The sequence below is a fragment of the Drosophila miranda genome (assembly GCF_003369915.1).
Source record: "Drosophila miranda strain MSH22 chromosome Y unlocalized genomic scaffold, D.miranda_PacBio2.1 Contig_Y2_pilon, whole genome shotgun sequence".
In the NCBI taxonomy this organism is placed as follows: domain Eukaryota; kingdom Metazoa; phylum Arthropoda; class Insecta; order Diptera; family Drosophilidae; genus Drosophila; species Drosophila miranda.
Window position 1 is genome coordinate 17,664,381 of NW_022881614.1, and position 21,656 is coordinate 17,686,036.

At 44.5% G+C, this 21,656-nt stretch overlaps 3 protein-coding genes across 4 annotated transcripts in view; all 3 read left to right on the plus strand.

The window, feature by feature from the left end:
* LOC117192219 (SR-related and CTD-associated factor 4-like) overlaps positions 1–21,656 on the plus strand; it is a 180,150-nt gene that overhangs the window by 145,928 nt on the left and 12,566 nt on the right. The gene's annotated exons all lie outside the window — the stretch shown is intronic.
* Positions 209–855, plus strand: LOC117192227. The gene is made up of 2 exons (XM_033396898.1): positions 209–348; positions 422–855. The coding sequence occupies exons 1-2, from the start codon at positions 276–278 to the stop codon at positions 682–684; spliced, it is 336 nt and encodes a 111-aa protein (XP_033252789.1). The 5' UTR covers positions 209–275; the 3' UTR covers positions 685–855.
* Positions 2,232–3,807, plus strand: LOC117192223 (nuclear pore complex protein Nup133-like). The gene is made up of 3 exons (XM_033396893.1): positions 2,232–2,727; positions 2,787–2,961; positions 3,026–3,807. Exons 1-3 carry the CDS (start codon positions 2,579–2,581, stop codon positions 3,398–3,400), a joined length of 699 nt encoding a protein of 232 aa, XP_033252784.1. The 5' UTR covers positions 2,232–2,578; the 3' UTR covers positions 3,401–3,807.

The following is a 21,656-nucleotide window of genomic DNA, read 5'->3' on the forward strand; positions in this document are numbered from 1 at the left end:
ATTATTTTTCTAACACACATACTGCTCCCCTTCGAAGAATATTTCCTATTATTTAGGAAGGCCTTATTTTCAAAAGAATTTTTGTGTTGAGCTAAGTAAGACTCACACTTTTTATAGTCAATTCCCCAGCATGAAAACCCAATAGGCAGTATTGTAACTAAATCGTTACAATACATAGTAAGCCTGACCAAAAAAGTCAGTGGATGGCTGCCTCGCCCCAACAGATTTTATTTCTCCCGTAAAATACGAGTAAGGCGAAACCTACAAATTAAATCATGATTTACGGCATGCTGGTGACACTCTCGACGGCCATCTATACTACGGTGGCCACCCTTTGGCAGGTTCAACGTGAGTGTAGAAAGTGGAAAGATTATTTGGTTCGAGCGTATGAGCTGTATGACTGTCTGATCTGATCCCACAGAGAACCTAATCAATTGGATGATGTCGTTTAGTCTTTTCATTTTGGGTCTGTTCTGCAAGCCGTATTTGATAGTTCCCCTGTTGGCAGCTGGGTTCTTCATGGTGCGCCGGATCTTGCTGCGGCGGGCAAAGCGGACCCAAGCCTGGAAATCGCCGGGTAACAACGAGTCTGGGTCGTCCAGGCATTACTCCATTAAAACCCCACCATCACGTGACACGGAGAGCTCCCTGCCCAATAGCGTCGGTGACACATCCCAGAAGTAGTCGAGCAACGGATAATCACACGATTCACACGGGTTTATAAAACATATAACATACGTCTGAAATACTACATACACATTCCATGAGAACACTCATACATGTGCACGGGTGTGGATGGATCCTAAGACTAAAGCAATTAAAAAATACTGCACTGTACCATCGTTTCATCCAAAAGAATACTAGGACTTGAGCAGAGAGGGGATGTCTACATTGCGCAGAGCGTCTCTTGCTTTGAGGAGCATAGTATTGTGCGGCTGGCCAGTGAGGCCGGCCAAGTGATGCATATACCTGTCAATGTTGCCAACGCTCGGACCGGACGGTTCCAGCGGAGGCAATGGGACACCATTGAGGGCTGCAACCAGCTTCTGGCGCAGACCCTTCACGTACGCCTCCAGTCGCACATTCTCCTCCTTCAGTTCGGCCACCTCGCCCATCACCTTGGCATAGCCAACCTTGGTGTTGTCCACGTGCTGCTCCAGCAACGCATTTAAATGTACCACCTTAAATGTACGCTATAATTTAGAATTTAACCTTTTTGAAACAACCTCAACAACACAACTAACAAAACTATTTTCTATTTAAGTTTTAATTTATTTTTGATTAACTTTTTTTGCTGTTCCTAAGAAACAAATCCAAACGAGGGGGAACGTTGTGAGTTGCTGCGGACACCGCAACTCTACAGTTATACCCGATACTAAGTCAATATGGCTCTCCTCCGGCAGACGCCGCTAATTTTAAACGACACGACAAAGAATGCTTGCGAGAGAGACAGAAAATCAGTCTGAGCGTGACGTCGGGCGCTGCGTAGCCACTGCAAATTGATTTCTTGCTGTTGGCTACAAAAATGATCCAATCTGATCCTGATTCAGCAATTTGATAGATATGGTCATTATCTATGATTCTGCGTTTTTAGTTTTCTCGAATGTGCAATATTGTGGATGCAACAGATTTTCGTCCTTTGTGGGGGCGGAAGGGTGTGGGGCGAAATCTGTATATTTTACAAGGCATTTGTCAGAAGTAGGCTAGAGTACGCGTGCTCATCATTCTGCAACCTGTCCAAATGTGCCTTGGCCAAAATCAAATCCCACTGCAACCATCACCTCAGAAAGTCCCTGGGTCTGATAATCTGCACTCCCGTTCCTATCATATATCACATGGCACGCTAACATCCCTCAGAACACTTCAGTTGACGCAGCAGCCAAAGAAGCCCAAAGACGAGGAAAATACACAGTGGTTAAATGGAACCTTAAAGACGCTATGTGCGAAATACACAGAATCTTAACAGCAGAATGGGAGAGAGAATACGCCGAGTTTGCTACTATCAAGCACCGAGGTTACTGCTCGCTTTTCCCCTCAACATCATCCAAACCGTGGTTCCTAAATAAAACTAAGCTTAAAGCCATTGACGCTAAAAGAATCAACAGACTGCTTAGTGGTAACGCATTCGATAGGCACACTCTCGCCAAAATGCATGTAGTTCCTAGTAACATATGTGATACATGCGATAGTATCGATATCGCCTCGCATTTAATTTTCAATTGTACAAAGTACAACACAACAAGGCAAAACTTCCCATCTCTAAGAAAATATAATGATATTTACAAATTCTTTGAAAAAGAAAACATCAGCGCGTACCAAACACTAATTGACTTCATCGACGAAATTGATGTAAAGCTATAAACAGTACTCCAACATCTTCTATTCTTTGACTTGAGCCCACGCTACTCACGGGTAGCTTGGTAACTTAAATCCTAAAAAAAAAAAAAAAAAAAAAAAATAATAATATTTATTTCGTCAAACCTGAGCAAAAAAAAAAAATACATTTGCTCCTTATCACTAGGATAGTACTCATAGTACCCATAGCAATAATATTCAAAACAAAGTAAAGGAAAGAAACATGAAAAAGCAGCTATACGGAACTCCGCGGGAGTCATCGCCAGGATTCCGCCGGCTATGTGCAGACAGCACGCAAAAGTCTTTTTTTGGCGGGAACTCGAACTGCTCTACACCTTCAGGGAGTTTGAAAAAAACTGCCCTGCACAAGAGGTAACTAACAGGAGTGTCTCGCCTATTTAAAGATGATTTCAAACACTTTTTCCCAACAGCCGGCATAGTTTGTCCGGGCGATCTACCCAATCGATACCCGGCATCCGGTCGGACTACAATGTTGTGGAGAGCTTTGGTTTTCCCCTGCCCGTCGTAGTGAACGAGGCCTTGACCTTTGTGGGATCTGCTGTAGGAGCCGTTTCTGCGAAGGTTGCCCAAAATGGCTGGGCTTGGGTACGGGCATAAGCACGGATCGGATAATGATTTGGCTGGGTATTAAATTTTCGCCCTATTTCAGGTTGTGCACGGTCGCCGACTTTTAATTTGGCAGTACAAAGAGACGTCCAAGGGTGCCAAGCAACCTAGGCGGGGAGGTGGCTTGTCCCAATGCCGCGAACTACAACTGCCCTACTCCGATTTAGGGTACAACAGTGAGTTGATTAGTTTATTCCAGACAGACGGCCAGCAAATGGCATCCTGCATAGCAGTTTCTGCAACGAGAGATGTGCGCTATTGGCCATCTATTGCCCACGACGGGAATAACGTGAATCTACCGATCCTAACCGGTCAGGACTTCGTTCAGATCATAAATCTACCATTGCAACAGGGCTACCTTGCTGTGACCTCAACTTGCAGGAAGGTCACTGTGCGAACTGTGCTGACGTGCAGGTGAAGGTGCAGTTGAGTTTGAGTTTGTCCGCAAGAAGCGCCCAAAATGTTGTTATAACCGAGCGGAGCCGAGAGTAGCGGTCTAGGATTGTCTCCAATTTAAAATTAATCTCTAACTATATCTGCGATAAAATTAAACTCTTTAAGCAATAACTTTACCACAATATGGCTCAACAATTGGTTCCACCCTACCCTCGAGGGGCTGAGGGACGTTATTGAGCCATAAGTAGATACAATACTATTTTTGCCACCAAAAGTAAAAAATAATACTACCCTCGCCTTGCCTTGCCTTGTCTTAAAGAGCGAAAAATCATTGAAAAACACTGCAAATATTTGAGATCAGAGCCTAAGAAACGAATAGTTGATTTAAAGATTTAAAGATTAAAGATATGTTGTACAATATATGACAAACGAGGTGGAACGTTGTGAGTTGCTGCGGACACCGCAACTCTACAGTTATACCCGATACTAAGTCAGTATGGCTCTCTCCGGCAGACGCCGCTAATATTGAACGACACGACAAAGAGTGCGTGCGAGAGAGACAGAAAATCAGTCTGAGCGTGACGTCGGGGGCTGCGTAGCCACTGCAAATTGATTTGTTCCTTTTGGCTACAAAAATGATCCTATCTGAACCAGATTCAGCAATCTGATAGATATGGTCATTATCTATGATTCTGCGTTTTTAGTTTTCTCGAATGTGCAATATTGTGGATGCAACAGATTTTCGTCCTTTGTGGGGGCGGAAGGGGGTGGGGCGAAATTCTGAGATATACGTTTTGTAGTGAGATCTAACAGAAGTGCGGATACCAAATTTGGTTACTCTAGCCTTAATAGTCTCTGAGATTTGTGGATGCCCCAGATTTTCGTCCTTTGCGGGGGCGGAAGGGGGTGTGGCGAAATTTGGACACGAAACGGTCAAGGTCCGATATCACAGGAGTGTGGATACCAAATTTGGTTGCTCTGGCTCTTATAGGTTCTGAGATCCTTGAGCTCATATTTTGCAATTGGCAAAACCGACCATGAAACCTGTGTGTTAGAGAGAGACAGAGCGAGATTCTATTCTTGATTTTGGCTATAATAATTATACGATCTGGTTGAGATTTTACACTCTAGAACATATAGTCATCTTCTACGATTCTGCGTTTTTGGTTTTATCGTATCTTTAAAAATGTAGATGCCACAGATTTTCGTCCTTTGTGGAGGCGGAAGTGGGCGGGGCGAAGTTTTGAAATTTTTTTGTGGCAGTGACATATCACAGAAGTCTGGATCCAAAACATCGTTGCTCTAGCTCTTATAGTCTTTGAGCACTAGGCGCTGAAGGGGACGGACGGACGGACGGACGGACGGACAATACTCATTTTGAGTATCGGGTATAAAAAGAGAAGAGAAGCCAAAGGTAAGTGTTCGGAGCAGAACCCAGCCGATTAGCTGCTTGCCAAATAGCACATAATTCTTGGCCCTCAGCCGCTTATTTTGTTTGTTACTTATGTCTATGTCACTCATTTGTTTGTTAAAGCTTTGCGCTTGCTTGCCCTGCTAAACGCTCTCTGCCAGCTCGCTCTTCGCTATCTCCGCTTTGCGTCTGCCTACCGACGTCGGCCGAGCGAAGCTGCGCTTAGCGATCGGAGCGGCAATGTAAAGGGCAGGCAAGCCACACTTGCAATTTGGATGTCACGCATTAAAGAACATATCGTAATTTTATTTCTGCGCCGAGTTTTGTTTAATTCGAAATAATTAGTCGGCCGATTGGGGATAAAAAGCATTATCTCCACAGTAAGGTTTTTAAGAAAAACATTGTCCGGCGGACCCGCACCCGATGACCGATGACCGCACCCGATAACAACGTTTGGTAAGTGTTCTCCTAAATTTGTAAACCATTCAAAACAAAGAATCAAAAACTTGCTCGAAAACGCAAAATGCCAACGAAATGTCAAGAATCGTCGAATCGAACCATACGTCAACACACGCCAGAGAATGCAGTTTTTTGCAAACTCCAAAAATGCTAAAGAAAATTGTATAGAAACCAAACATTAAATAGTCCGCAAATGCCAGCAACAGTAAAACCTATGCATGGATATAATGATATTGCGTGTGCAGTGTACACCAATACAATACAATAATCTGGACCCTCAAGAGAAAGAGCAACCAAACTCTGAAAACGAAAAAAGCATACGATCACATATTTTTTTGAAATATAGTTTTTAATTTTGTCTGTTCGCTCTGCGTTACGTTACATGTTTGAGCTGGCGTATACCACATACACACAAACAAACACTCCCGGAGTGGAGCGGAACGGACTGTGCTGACGTGCAGGTGAAGGTGCTGAGTTGAGTTTGAGTTTGTCCGCAAGAAGCGCCCAAAATGTTGTTATAACCGAGCGGAGCCGAGCGTAGCGGTCTAGGATTGTCTCCAATTTAAAATTAATCTCTAACTTGTAAGATATAAATATTAGTTTATAAGATTTCAATATTAGTATAAGATTTACTCATCGATAGTATTATAAGAAATACCAATGTACTCGATATATCGATACTTGTCGAGGACACATTCATTCGAATACGCCGATCAAGAAAGAAGAACATATAATAAAACCGTGCTATTAAAAGTTTACATATCAGGTGTGGGGTTTGGCCAAAAAAAAAAAAAAAAAACTGCGATGAACAATGCAGACATAAGAGCGAAAACCAAAAGTGAACTTAGCGACATATTGCGTAGCGACATAACGTATATTTTGATCAAGATGCCAACATACACCAATTACGTACAGCAGTGAAAAAAATCATGGAAGACACGCATGAGCTAGGAAATACGGCGCCAAGCGCAGACGAGACTATGCAGGCAGACATTTTTGCAGTCCCGGTTGAGCGCGAGATAGATAGAGACAACTGCACAACACGCAGTAAAAGCGGCGCCAGAAGAATATGGTGAAAATGTGCAGAAGGCTCGAGAAGCATTCATGCCGCGACAAGACAACGCTTGTTCGAAATTGACCATGCGATCAGATGAATACGAAGAAGAATCGCGCCGTTTGCAGCAGTTGGAACAATTGTACGTTTCTCGCAAGCGCTTAGCTGATCTCAAATTAAGCATATTGAAAACGGAGAAAGAGGCTATGGAGTTGGAAACGCCGAGAGATTGCATCGACTTGACACACATTGAGGCGTTGATGCGTCCATTTTCTGGAGATGACGACCAGGCTGTAACCAGTTGGATAAGTAACTTTGAGGACATTATGAATTTCCATGGTGTATCCGAGTCCAAATGCTGGATATTAGCGAAGCGGCTGCTAGGCGGATCGGCGAAGGCGTACATCGACCATGTGGCGCCTTTGACTTGGCAATTGATGCGAGCAGAATTGCTCAACGTCTTTGAGCAGAAAGTGACAGCGTGGGACATTGGAAAGCGACTGGAGGCACGGAAAATTGCAAATAATGAAAGCGCATTGCAATATTTCGTCGCAATGTGCAGCATAGCGTCGCAAGCAGACATGGCCACGAGCGATGTGGTCAAGTTCATCGTAGAGGGTCTGCAGGACAAGACGGGCATGGCAGCATCCATGCTATATTGCAGCACACTCAACGAGTTGCGTGACAAGATGGTCACCTATGATAAGGTCAGAAGAGCTCCTGGCGTCGTAGCAATTCGTAGCGAAGGTATGACAAAGGGAAAACTAAATGTGAGTATGGCAGTTGGGCAGCAGCAAGGTGGTGGCGCAATGCGTTGCTACAACTGTCGGCAATTTGGGCACGTTATGAAGGAATGCAGTCAGCCAAAGAGACCGGATGGGGCATGTTTTAACTGTTGGAGTACCAGCCACCTATATTCGCAGTGCCCGAAACGAAAGATGGCCACTAGGGTAGCTGCAGTTCAAGATGAGGAGCGACCAGGAGAAAAAAACAACGACGATTTAGCGGCTGTCCAGTTAATCACTTTATGACTTCCGTTTGGTGAACAAAGAGGCGTCAGTATTTTTAGTCTATTTGATACAGGTAGCCCTGTAAGTTTTATTCATAAGTCTTTGATACCGAAGTCGGCTATAGTTGAAGCCTATAATGAAGTTAGGAAATACTATGGACTAGGAGGACAACCAATTCCCATATGGGGAAAATTTAAGTGCCATATTGAATTTTGCACAAAGAAATATATCGTTTTATTAAACATCGTAGATGATAACATGCTGCCTTTGCCGGTATTGTTGGGACGCGATGCCCTTAAAGTTATTGAAGTAAAATTAGTTCATAAGAAAAATATCAATGCGAAGCAACACACTTCATTAAGTTCGTTAAAGCAAAAAGCTATTAGTTTAACCTGCGCGTCTTTATTCACCGAACGTAAAAATAATATTAACATAAGACTATATGATAAGTTAGATGGTAATCAATCAGAAAGAAGCGAGCTAATCAAACGTTCTAATCCATTTAAAAATCAGACACAAGAAAACTCAAGGAATGACAAAATGGCCATCGAGAATATGAATCAAGGCGACGAATTCAGTAACTTTTGTGCGTCGGTAGAGATTGATGAAAAGGAACATATTAACGTAGGTTTCGAATTTGGCCTCACTCTTGCAGAAAAGTGTAGGGAAGTTATTAAGACATACTATTTACACAAAGAATTTGACTTTAAAGCACCACCAAAGTATCAGATGCAGATTCGTGTAACAGAAACAACACCATTTCATTGTACTCCGCGTCGTTTATCCTACCATGAGAGAGAGAAAGTAGCTGAAATAGTAGATGATCTGTTAGAAAAGAAAGTAATCCGTCATAGTGAGTCTCCTTATGCTTCCCCGTTGGTCCTAGTAAAAAAAAAATCAGGAGAACTTCGAATGTGTGTCGATTACCGTGGTCTGAACAAACGAATTGTTAAAGATAATTTCCCATTGCCCCTTATTGAGGACTGTCTTGAGTTTTTAGAAAACAAGTGCTGTTTTTCCATTATAGATTTGAAAAGTGGGTATCATCAAATAGGCGTAGAAGAAAAATCAGTTCCGTATACATCGTTTGTGACACCGCAAGGACAGTATGAGTACTTGAGAATGCCCTTTGGGTTAAAAAATGGATCCGCTATTTTTCAGAGATTTATTTCGGAGCTCTTGAGAGACTTTATTAGGAACAAAAGCATTGTAGTGTACATGGATGATATATTAGTAGCGACTAAAACAGTTGAAGAACACATGGATATATTAAAAAGACTATGCATTCGGTTTAGCGAGCAAAATTTAGAGATAAATCTAAAAAAGTGTAGGTTTGTCAATCGAAACATCGATTTCCTGGGGTATAAAGTTAATCAAAACGGAATAGTTCCTAGTGATTCCCATATTGAGGCCTTGAAAAAATACCCAGTCCCTCAAAATGTAAAAGCACTGCACTCATGCTTGGGATTCTTTTCGTATTTTCGACGTTTGATGTTGTCATTTGCGACGACAGCTAAGCCCTTGGTGCAGTTGTTAAAAGAAGGTGGTCCGTTTCCCATGAATAGAGAACAGGTGAAGACGTTTGAAACTCTTAAGAATGCGTTGGCAAATCCTCCGGTATTAGCCATTTTTAGCCCAAATAGAGAAACGGAATTACATACAGACGCAAGTTCATACGGTTATGGCGCAATACTGATGCAAAGACAAGATGATGGGAAGATGCACCCTGTGTCCTATTATTCCGGCAAAACAACAGAAAGAGAATCACGTTATCATAGTTTCGAACTAGAGACATTGGCTATAATTTATGCATTGAGGCGTTTTAGAGCATATTTGGAGCATAGGTCCTTCAAAATAATCACGGATTGTAATTCGTTAGTACAGACGTTAACCAGAAAGTCAATTAGTCCTAAGATAGCACGGTGGTCCCTAGAGTTAGAGAACTATGATTACTCCATTATGCACAGACCTGGGGCCAGTATGGCGCACGTTGATGCGCTGAGCAGACAAGATCAAGTGACGAATATGTTAGAGGATGGTTATAGAGTCAAATACGGTTTAGAAAAGTCTAATTTAGAAAAAGATGAGAGTAGAAAGCAATATACAAGGAATAGTGTAAGTAGAGACAACACTGGTAGTGAGCATAGAGGTACCGTAGAGAACCCTGTGATTAAGTGTAGAGAATTAAATATCAATAGAGAGCGTAGTAGTACCGTACAGAACCCTGCGATTGAGTGTGGAGAATCAAGTGCAGTAGGAAGTAGATTGGAAAATAGGTGGAAGTCTGATGATAGAGAGAACCTTGGTGGTGATTGTAGAGATAACATAGAGAATAGTGAATATAGGGAAAAGGATGGATGGAAGATTGAAATTAGAGATTTGAGCCAATGTAGAGGAAGCGTTAACGATGTGGTGGGGGGAGTAAAGTACATTAGTAGTAGGAATTCAGATAAAGAGAAAAAATGTGTTGAGGATACAGTAGAGAAGGACAAGTTAGAGTTTCAGGAGGAAAGATTACTAAAATCATTGATAGTTGGGGTAGTAGGTGCAACGCCAGAAGATGTTGATTTGATATTGCAAACAGAACAGATGCGAGACAAGGAAGTAGTTAGGATTCGAAAAATGCTAGAGGATGGAATTGAAGTAGATTTTAAAATGATAGATGGTATTGTTTACAAGAGGAGTTGTGAAAACAAACCATGTTTCTATGTACCAATGTGTATGGAAAGCAGTTGATAAGGCGGTCACACGAAAAACTAGGACATCTGGCCGCAGAGAAGTGCGTGAGTGACCTTTTGAGGACCTACTGGTTTGGAGATGTGGAGATAATGTTTTTTATCCCCAATCGGCCGACTAATTATTTCGAATTAAATAAAACTCGGCGCAGAAATAAAATTACGATATGTTCTTTAATGCGTGACATCCAAATTGCAAGTGTGGCTTGCCTGCCCTTTACATTGCCGCTCCGATCGCTAAGCGCAGCTTCGCTCGGCCGACGTCGGTAGGCAGACGCAAAGCGGAGATAGCGAAGAGCGAGCTGGCAGAGAGCGTTTAGCAGGGCAAGCAAGCGCAAAGCTTTAACAAACAAATGAGTGACATAGACATAAGTAACAAACAAAATAAGCGGCTGAGGGCCAAGAATTAGGTGCTATTTGGCAAGCAGCTAATCGGCTGTGTTCTGCTCCGAACATTCACCCCCCGTTGGAAGGCAAAGGCTTTCAACAGATCCATCCTGAAGGGGCAGAACCGCTATTTTTCCAACGGCCCTCTTGAAGATGCTTGCTTGGGCGCAGCTGGCGGCTACGCTGGGATGATCGTCGAACGCAGCAATCGGCGCTTCTTTACGAAGGCGGCTTGTCGTGACTACGTCTTGATCATCGGGAACCTCTGTAATTGTATAGAATGGCAGGAAATTTGGCAATGTAGAAATTGTTGAAAGTTGAATTTCATTTAGCGTGGATATGTAGGTTTTTAATATATGGAAAAGTTCGCGCTGCAGTTCCTGATTCTCCGATCGCAGTTTTTCCACTTGCACCTGGCACTCGAGCAGCTGCTTCCTGCATTGCTGCTCTAAGTTTTGGTACTCCAGCGTTGTGGGTCGAAAATCGTCAATAGAGATGCACGAGGAATTTTCAAAAGCGGCTAAAGCTGCACGCTTATTCTCCGAGCTATCAATGCTTCCTGATACTATCCAACCAAGTTTTGTCTCTTGCAATGTTGGCAATTGGGCTGATAGTCGAATCTGTCCGACGCACATTAAATCGAAGAACAAACCAGAACCTATCAACAGATCGATACGTTGGGGCTTGGAGAAATTAGGATCAGCTAGTTTTAGATTATTCGGCATTGGCCAATCCTTTGCGTCTACGCCGAAGTTGGGCTGCATTTCCGTAATTGAGTTGGTGACAATTTCAGCGAAGGAAGCTCGATAGCTTGCGTCCTGGGATTGTACAACTATATGTACAGACTTGCTCGAAGGTAGAATGGAATCTCCGATTCCAGAGATGTGAACATAAGACGAGCGATGATCCAACTGCAACTGATCAGCAAGTCTAGATGTTACAAAGTTTGCCTGTGATGCAGAATCCAAAATGGCACGACATGGGATAAGTGCTCCATAACGATCTGTTACATGGACGAGAGCAGTAGGTAGCAACACGTTCTGGCTAGGCTGAGATTTCTGGATCGAGGGGGGAGGGCTAGAACACCCGCTTGCTAGAAGCACAGTCGCGGCCTCTTGCTGGATCGATTCCTCGGCCGGTGAAGAGGAAGATGAAGCACCAGTTCCCGATGGAATGTGGAGTAGCGTGTGATGTTTGGCCTGGCAATGCCTGCAAAGTCCTGACCTGCACCTCTGCAATTCATGGCCTTTGTTGAGGCAGTTCAAACACAAGCGGCTCTTCTTTGCTTCTTTGTATCGTTCAAACGCAGAGAGATTCAGGAATTCCTGACATCTAGATATGTAATGCTCGGAGGAATTGCAATGGTTACATATGGGGTTAGGATGGTCGTTACTGGAGGTGATAAGGGTGACAGGTTTGTCTTCTCCCACCTGTTGACTAGGACTTGTTGCCATGGCTGATCCCAAATTCTCCAGCATCCGACATCTCGCTTCCAAAAATGAGGCCATGCTTGACCACCGAGGCAATCCTGACGTCGGCAAGTTCTCTTCCCATTTCTCCTTTGTTTTGTGGTCCAGTTTCGTGCCTATGATGAATATCAGCAACCCATCCGAAATCTCCTGCGGGGTCGCCAAGGTCTGAAGTGCACGCAAGTGCGAATTGATTTTGTCGCTGAGCGCGCGCAAGCCGATAGCTGAGCCCTTCTCCACCCCTTGCAACCCGAAAATAGCCTTGACGTGTGCCTGAAAATGTAACAGTTTATTATCGAATCGCAACATTAGCAAATTCAACGCCTTGTCGTAATTCTCCTCAGAAAGTTCCAAGGAACGAATCGTATCCAGCGCAGCACCATCTAGACATCCACGAAGATATTGGAATTTTTCGATGATTGGTATACGATGGTCTTTGTGCACCATTGTCGAGAACATCGAGTGGAATTCTGGCCAATCCATGTAGTTCCCCCCGAATCGCGGAAGCTGCAACTCGGGCATTCGAGAACGGCCTATACTATTATAGGCGAACAACGACGAGTTCCCCTCGAGAGTATGCCGAGCCGTTGAATTGGCAACATTTACCGTGCGAGCCGCCATCAACTCCCGCGACAGCCTGGACCTAACCTTGACATAAACATTCGAAAAGTCCAGCCGGGCATCATGGGCTAACTGCAGGAAATCCAGCCTTTCAAGGCTCGTTTGAGCGGCATCGAAATCCGCATTCATTCGCTCGATCTGCTCTAAGCGAGCTTGAAGTTCTGCCTCATCTAACTCGGCAAGCTCTTCCTTGGTGAGAAAGCGATCCATGGCCTTTAGTTGGCGCGCGATGGACTCGGCCTTGTGCTTGTAGAAATCTACATCACTCGGCATTGCTGCGTTCGCGACATTGGTAGGCTCAGGTGCTGCCATGTTGAGGTTTTAAAAGAGTCTCTCAGCACGACCGAAAAAGACACCCTGTATACGTATAAACGTGGGAACCGAAAGCAAAGGGATTACAGCTAATGCCTTTAGCTGTGCGGCTGTGCGAGCTGTCCGATTCCGCTTTGTACTCCGCTTGTGTGTATTAGTGAGTTCGCTGCACTGCCTACCACACTGCACTGACCGAATTGTCGCGACAGAGAAATTAATAGCCAGCAATGCGTGTATGTAGGTGTATGTAAGTGTGTTTTAGCACCGAATTGTGCTTAACCGCCGAAAATTTGCTAGGGCTAGCGAATGTCGATCGCGAATGATTATTAATTGACACTGCAACTCAGAGATCACGTCGGGGTCACCAAATTTTATGTGGAGATAATGTTTTTTATCCCCAATCGGCCGACTAATTATTTCGAATTAAATAAAACTCGGCGCAGAAATAAAATTACGATATGTTCTTTAATGCGTGACATCCAAATTGCAAGTGTGGCTTGCCTGCCCTTTACATTGCCCCTCCGTTCGCTAAGCGCAGCTTCGCTCGGCCGACGTCGGTAGGCAGACGCAAAGCGGAGATAGCGAAGAGCGAGCTGGCAGAGAGCGTGGGGGCTCAACCGGGAGGTTTCCGTCAATGAGAAGTAAAGTGGCAAGGTTCATCAGAAACTGTCTACCGTGTATACTACACTCGATGCCTAAAACAATCCATAACAGAACGCTCCATAGTATCCCAAAGTCGTGTGTTCCTTTTCATACCCTACATGTTGATCATTTGGGTCCGTTGCCGAGTATTAGATCTAAGCGAAAACACCTCCTTGTGGTAATAGATGCATTCACTAAGTTTGTCAAATTGTTCCCGGTTAATAGTACCAGCACGCGGGAAGCGAAGGATGCCTTAAGTAAATATTTTGATTTCTATAGTCGCCCTACTAGGATAATATCAGATCGTGGGACCTGTTTCACCTCGTTAGAGTTCTCTAGTTTTCTGCAGGAGAGAGGGATAGAGCACATTAAGGTAGCTACAGGTGCACCGCAGGCGAATGGCCAAGTGGAGCGGGTGAATCGTGTTCTTACTCCTATGTTAGGAAAACTGTCAGAGCCCCTTGAGCAAGCCGATTGGTATAGGTTGATGAGCAAGGTAGAGCACGCCATTAATAACTCCGTTAACAGCAGTACGAAAAAGACACCTAGCACATTGTTATTTGGAATACCCCAGAAAGGACCCGTTGTAGATGAATTAACCGAATACCTAGAGGAGAAGTTAGCGTCAGAACTTAGAGAGTTGGAAACTATAAGAGAAATAGCAAGTGAGAACATACGGTTGTCGCAGAAAAGAAATAAGAAGATGTATGCCCATAAACATAGAGCCCCATTAAAGTATGAACCTGGTGACTATGTAGCAGTCCGGCATGTTGACACAACACCGGGGATCAATAAGAAGTTCGCACCAAAGTATCGAGGACCGTACAGGATCAATAGAGTATTGGATAATGATCGTTATGAGGTTGTCGACATTGAGGACTGTCAGTTGACGCAAATGCCATTCCGAAGTATATTAGAACCAGCAAGGCTTAAACCCTGGGTAGAGTGTAAGGATAAAACCATGGTCTCATGTTGTTAATCGATGAAATAGTATGTTAAGTAAGACAATACCGAATAAGAAATGTTTAACCAACTGTATGCCTTAGTGTGTAGATCGTGGGCGATCTTTAGTCAGGTTGCCCGAATGTAAGATATGAATATTAGTTTATAAGATTTGAATATTAGTTTAAGATTTACTCATCGATAGTATTATAAGAAATACCAATGACCTCGATATATCGATACTTGTCGAGGACAAGTATCGATATATCGAGTTCATATGCCATATGCCATATGCCAATGAATATGCCAACACACATTCATTCGAATACGCCGATCAAGAAAGAAGAACATATAATAAAACCGTGCTATTAAAAGTTTACAAACTATATCTGCGATAAAATTCAACTCTTTAAGCAATAACTTTACCACAATATGGCTCAACAATTGGTTCCACCCTACCCTCGAGGGGCTGAGGGACGTTATTGAGCCATAAGTAGATACAATACTATTTTTGCCACTAAAAGTAAAAAATAATACTGCCCTCGCCTTGCCTTGCCTTGTCTTAAAGAGCGAAAAATCATTGAAAAACACTGCAAATATTTGAGATCAGAGCCTAAGAAACGAATAGTTAATTTAAAGATTTAAAGATTAAAGATATTGTTTGAGATGCCAAGCTTTTTTGGCACCTATGTGTTTCAAAAATGAAAAGAGATTTCGGGTTAAAGTTACGGCTATTCTTCAGCGGCTGGCCCGAACATACTCCCCCCGTTGGGAGCTAGTCTCTCAACAGATTCCTTAAGGGGCAGCAAACATAGCCGAGTGACGGCCTCCTGATGTTTCCTGAGGATGTCTTCAGGTCAGCGACGCGACACAATCCGTCCTTGCCCAGAACGACATCGACCACTCTAGCCAGTGGCCAACGCATTGGAGGAAGATTTTCGTCCTTCACCAGAACGAGGTCGTTCTTGCAGATGTTTTGCGCGGGGGTACGCCACTTCGCGCGCTCTTGCAAAAGAGTGAGATACTCTTCGCGCCAACGGCTCCAAAATAATTGCTGTAGTTGGGTGACCCGCTGCCAGCCATCCAGACGATTGTAGTTCAGCTTCGTTAGGTCAGGCTCGAGGATTTGCTCATGGGGGCCGCCTAAAAGCAGATGAGCAGGAGTCAAAACGTCTAAATCATCAGGATTTTCTGAAAGCGAGAGCAAAGGGCGAGAGTTAACAATTGCAGTGATCTGACAGATCAGAGTGCGCAGCTCGTCGAAGCTAAGCACAGATGGTCCAACTGAGCGGTACAGGTGATATTTTGCGGTCTTCACGGCCGCTTCCCACAACCCGCCAAAATGCGGAGAGCGAGGTGGGATGAAACGCCAGTCGATCGAGTCAGCCAAGCAGGATTCGTGGACCTCCTTCATATGCAGTTCGCTCAGACAAAGCTTCTTTAGCTCCAAAAGCTCGTTCTTGGCCCCAACGAAGTTTGTCGCATTGTCCGACCAAATTTGACTTGGCCTTCCTCGAGTGGAAGTAAAACGCTTTAGTGCGCCTAGAAACGATGCGGTGGTCAAATCCTTTACGAGCTCCATGTGTATAGCCTTAGAAGTGAAACAGATGAATACGCTAATGTAGCACTTGATCGGAGGCCTCGTGCGGATTTCTGATCGGTAGAAAAAAGGTCCACAGTAATCTACTCCAGTGACTTCAAAAGCTCGAGATCCTTCCAAACGTTCCTTAGGTAGGTCTCCCATGATGTGTTCGACCATGCGCGGCCTAGTCCTGAAGCATCTCACACATCTGCTGACGACCCTTGACACTGCCTTAACACCTCCAATGGGCCAATATTCCAGCCGAATTTTTGATAATGGAATGTCCCTTTGGCAGAATGAGCGGGTGCTGAGCGTCAAATCCTAGCGATGAGTTGCCAAGACGACCTCCAACTCTAAGTAGTCCAGAATGATCGATGAACGGGTTGAGCGAACTAATAGAACTGGATTTCATGACTTGACCATTGCGCCGAATCTCCTTTATGTCCATCCACAAATTTGCCAGCTGAATGTGTCGAATTAGAAGATGCGTTCCTTGCCGAATATCAGAAACGGTGAGTCCTGGATGCCTAAGACGATGTATAAATTTATGCATGTAGGCGAATGTGCGCTGCATGCGAAAGAATGAATTCGCAAATTTGCATCCGGACGTGAGATCGGCATGTGGAGACGTGATTAGCAATCCTCCCTTGCGAAGCTCCAAAGTTGCTTTGTTGTTAGATGGAGATACAGGCCACTTATCCTTGGAGCCTAGCAAAAAGGATGGGCCGTGAAACCATAGCTCAGACTGGATAAGATGGTTGGGAAGCGAGCCTCTCGAGAGAATATCAGCAGGATTTAACGATGTGGGAACATAGCGCCATTCCATGGCTGCCGTCAACTCCTGAATTGATGCCACTTGAAATTTAGCTGGCTCGTCCCTAATCCAAGATAATGCTGTTGACGAATCTGACCAGCAATAGAACCGACCTGTAAAGATTCCCATGTCCTTTACATTCTGCATGATTTTCGCAAGCAAATGGGCTCCACTTAGTTCCAGCTTAGGAATCGATATAGTCTTTAGCGGCGCCACTCGCGACTTTGAGCACAAAACGTGGCTCAAAGACTGGGCTTCCCTGGACACGACATACACGCAAGCGCCATATGCTTCTAAGCTGGCATCACAGAATCCGTGAACTTCTGTAGCCACACTAGAACGAAGAACCAAGCGAGGAAATGAGATCCGAGAAATGCTTGCCAAACTATTTCTCAAGTCCATCCAAGTTGAATGCAACGCTGAGGGTAGGCTTTCATCCCAATCCAAATTTTCTCTCCAAAGCTGCTGAAGGAAGATTTTGCACCTGACAATGACTGGATTTATCAATCCAAGATGGTCGTAGAACCGCGCAATCGTAGATAACACCGACCGCTTTGATGGCTTTGAGTTTGTGTCCAGTGCGGACAAGGCAAAAAGCAGCTGATCCGAAGCAGGGTCCCACGCTAAGCCGAGAGTTTTTGCAATGTCGCTTCCATCATTAAACTTTAGGAACTTCTCTATGTCATCTTCAGGGGTTCCCTCAAGTACTTCCTGGTGACTGGAGCACCATTTCCTAAGTCTAAAATTACCACGGGACAGTAAAGCTGATGTTTGGTGCATCTTGTCCATGACCTGTGCGACCGAATTACCGCCCGAAATAAGGTCATCCACGTAAAACTCCTGCCGCAGAGCAGCTGAGCCAAGAGGGTAGGACTCACCCTCGTCGATGGCCAGCTGGTGCATTGCGCGGACCGCTAAAAATGATGCAGCCCTCGTCCCGTATGTGACGGTGTCTAATGTGTAGACTTGAACCTCGGACTCGATGGAGTCTCGCCATAGGATGCACTGATACAAATTGTCGGGTGGAGACACTCGTACGCAGCGGTACATTTTACAAATGTCCCCAGTGAGAGCGACTGGATATGTTCGAAAGCGAATCAATATGTTAAACAATGCAGGCTGAATAACAGGGCCTGTCATCATCACATCATTTAGAGAATATCCAGTTGATGTAGCTGCGGATCCGTCGAAAACGACACGGAGTTTTGTCGTCGTACTGTCCTCCTTTAGGACACAGTGATGAGGCAAGAAATATTTGCAGAGACTACGGGAATCAGGGTTGACTTGGTGCATATGATGCAAATCAATGTTCTCCCTCATAAAGGCGGAATACCGCTCCTTGAGTGTAGGATTACGCTCCAGACTGATGAACCGTCGATAAGCCTGAGCATAAGATTCTCCTAAACGATCAGTATTGTTATTTAGCGGCAGACGAACTGCATACTCCCCGGATGGCAACCGTGAAAGGTGGCTTACGAAATGTGCTTCACAATCGTCTTCTTCTTTGGTATTCAAACCAGCCTCCACACAATTCTCGACTTCCCAAAACATACGAAGAGTTTTATCCAACCTTGCTTCCATCTCAGCTATCGAATCTGGACAATTGTGCGTAGCCAAAAGCGCCGAGCTTGATACCTTCTGTCCACCGCCAGATACGATCCACCCAAGCCGGGTCTTCTGCAGAAAAGGCAGTCCATCGGTGAGTTTGATTTGCCCTACGCAGAGGAGATCAGAGGAGGATTGAGAAATGCAGGATCAGCGAGCTGAATGTTAGATGGAATACGCCAATCGGATACATTTACTGTCATACTTGGTTGAGAATCGGTAATCGTGGGGGCGATGAGAGCAGTAAGTGTAGTTGTGTAAGCAGAGGTGCGAGAATGCATACAAATGCTTATGGTGGATCCCTCAGTAGAAACGCTGGTATCGCCCAGCCCAGACACAAGTGCAGACGATTGAGTTCTCCTAAGCTGAAGCTGCTGGGCGAACCTGGATGTGACGAGATGCAGCTGCGATCCTGAATCTAAGATGGCACGACAAGGAACTAAAACGCCAGACCGATTCTTTACGAGAACCACGGCTGTAGCCAGAAGCACGACATCAGAGTGAAGACCTTGGGCAGCAAGAGAGGTAGACGAAGGTAGAGACGAGCTGCTAGCAGAATTTTGAGCAACGGAAAGAGTGTCCGGTTGAACGGCCAGATCGGGAGGAGTAATACCTGGGCAGCCTTGTGTTGTGGGCTGTATACTATCGAAGTGCAACAAACTATGATGCCTACCGCCGCATACTCGACATTTTCCACTATTGCATGCGCGGGTCCGGTGCCCCGGCTTTAGGCAATTGAAGCATAGGGAAAGCTTCTTCACTTCTTTGTGGCGCAGAAACGGTGAGAGATTTCCGAATATCTTGCAAGAGTATATTCCATGGCCCGCTGAGTGGCAAAAGACGCATACAGACGGGTCGGCGGAAGAGTTGGAAGCTACAAACGTTTTCTTAACCTGCGTATAGGAATGGTTTTTTCCCACCTGATCGCTACTAGCGTGTGTCGCTGTAGCATATTCCAACCGCTCCATTTTCTGGCAGCGTTGCTGCAAGAATTCGAAGAATTCCTCTGCGGTAGGTATAGCATCCGACGATGTGTGCTCCTCCCATTTGGTTTGCGTCTTCGAATCCAACTTCTGCAGCAGCATGTTGATGACCATGAATCCTGAAATCTCCTCAGCAGTTCCCAATGTCTGCAACGCTCGCATGTGTAAATTGACTGCATCCGAAAACTCCCGAAGCCTTTTAGCAGAAGGCGAGTCTACCCTCTTTAGCCCAAGAATCTTCTTGATGTGTGCCTGGAAAACAAGTCTTTTGTTATTAAAGCGTTTATTAAGTATATCCAGAGCCGCACGATAATTGGCACTGGAGAGCTCTAACGATCGAACCGAATCCAAAGCCGCATCAGCGAGGCAAGAGCGAAGGTGCTGGAATTTCTCGATGTCACTGAGATCCGCATCCGCTTCAATCACCGATTTGAACATTGCCATAAAATCCGAGAACTCGACGTATCCACCAGAAAATTTAGGCACCTTCAGCTCAGGAAGTCGCTGCTTGTGAGCCATGATGATGGTACTATGTCCGGAATGGCTTGGCAGAGTCGTAGAATGGGCAGCGGCGTGTGACTGGCTTACTTCAACAGCAGCCAGCAACTCAGCTTTCAACGATATGAAAAGAGTATCGAAGATTTCGCGCAGCTCACTCCCAATCTCGTTTTGATCGAGAGCCTCCAACTCATTATGGGCCTTATTAAATTCCTCTCGATTTTCTGCCAACATATCAAGGCGCACCTCGACTTCCGCGGCGGTCAGCTTATCGATTTTATTCCCCGCGAAGGATTCGCCAAGCCTGTGCAATCGATCATATAATGATTGACTTTTACGCTTATACAGACTCAGTCTGGAATCAGCCACCACAATATTTCCGCCCGCGCCTGTATTCGGATCGTTGTCCATGTTAACCGTTGTGCAATTCGACACAACAACGGAAAATGAAATACCGCTTAAGCGACGATGTATAGACGCGAGAGCGAGAATGCAAGACACGAAAAGTCAAGAACCGCGGCTGCAGCTGCGCAGAGAATGACAGATTCGACGCTTAAAGTAGCGGAATTTGTCTATAAATATTCCAGCCGCACTCTCACTGAATTTGCACTTTAAACTGTTTTTCAACATGCACCCAAATGTATTTGTTGGTAGTTAAACTACCCAACAACAAAATATTGTATAAATAATAAGTGTTTTAACGGAACGCGATTAAGCCATGGTTTTATATCACGTCGGGGGGTCACCAATGTTTGAGATGCCAAGCTTTTTTGGCACCTATGTGTTTCAAAAATGAAAAGAGATTTCGGGTTAAACTTTATAATTCGTATTTAATCTTGGTGGCTTAGCGGAAGCCGATTGCTTGCTATTGCCAGATAACCTTTATGCGAGATCGATATGCAACCAATGCGCAGAGGGGTTAGCATAGAACTAAACTATAGACGACGGCGTTAGATCAAAGTGATTGGCGAAGTGGCAGCAGCAGATTAAAGTAGTTGCCGAAGTGGCGGCGGCAGAGAGCCTCTTTAGCGGGAGAGCGCAGCAGCTCTGCAGAACGTCAACGTTTCACAACATAGGCGGCTCTCTCTGCTCATACAATAATAATGTTAAAGTTACGGTTATTCTTCAGCGGCTGGCCCGAATATACATATGACAAAAAAGAGAAGAGAAGCTAAAGGTAAGGTTTTTAAGAAAAACATTGTCCGGCGGACCCGCACCCGATGCTATAACAACGTTTGGTAAGTGTTCTCCTAAATTTGTAAACCATTCAAAACAAAGAATCAAAAACTTGCTCGAAAACGCAAAATGCTAACGAAATGTCAAGAATCGTCGAATCGAACCACACGTCAACACACGCTCAAAAAATGCTAAAGAAAATTGTATAGAAACCAAAAATTAAATAGTCCGCAAATGCCAGCAACCGTAAAACCTATGCATGGATATAATGATATTGCGTGTGCAGTGTACACCAGTACAATACAATAATCTGGACCCTCAAGAGAAAGAGCAACCAAACTCTGAAAACGAAAAAAGCATACGATCACATATTTTTTTGAAATATAGTTTTTAATTTTGTCTGTTCGCTCTGCGTTACGTTACATGTTTGAGCTGGTGTATACCGTATGTTTACGGTATTTCGGTATATAATTAGTATAGAAATCCAATAAATGCAAGTATTTAGAATAGGCCAGTCAAGTTGAAAATTGATTCATCAATCATATAAATTTATGTGAGAATGGCTAAATGTTCTATAT

What these genes read in the sequence shown, in the direction of transcription:
- LOC117192223 (XM_033396893.1), top strand. Translation starts at nt 2,579, where the DNA reads ATGAAAAAGCAGCTATACGGAACTCCGCGGGAGTCATCGCCAGGATTC. An exon ending in AAAACTGCCCTGCACAAGAG is followed by an intron (nt 2,728 to 2,786) that starts GTAACTAACAGG and finishes TTTTCCCAACAG; the next exon opens with CCGGCATAGTTTGTCCGGGC. An exon ending in CCCAAAATGGCTGGGCTTGG is followed by an intron (nt 2,962 to 3,025) that starts GTACGGGCATAA and finishes GCCCTATTTCAG; the next exon opens with GTTGTGCACGGTCGCCGACT.
- LOC117192227 (XM_033396898.1), top strand. Translation starts at nt 276, where the DNA reads ATGATTTACGGCATGCTGGTGACACTCTCGACGGCCATCTATACTACG. An exon ending in CACCCTTTGGCAGGTTCAAC is followed by an intron (nt 349 to 421) that starts GTGAGTGTAGAA and finishes CTGATCCCACAG; the next exon opens with AGAACCTAATCAATTGGATG.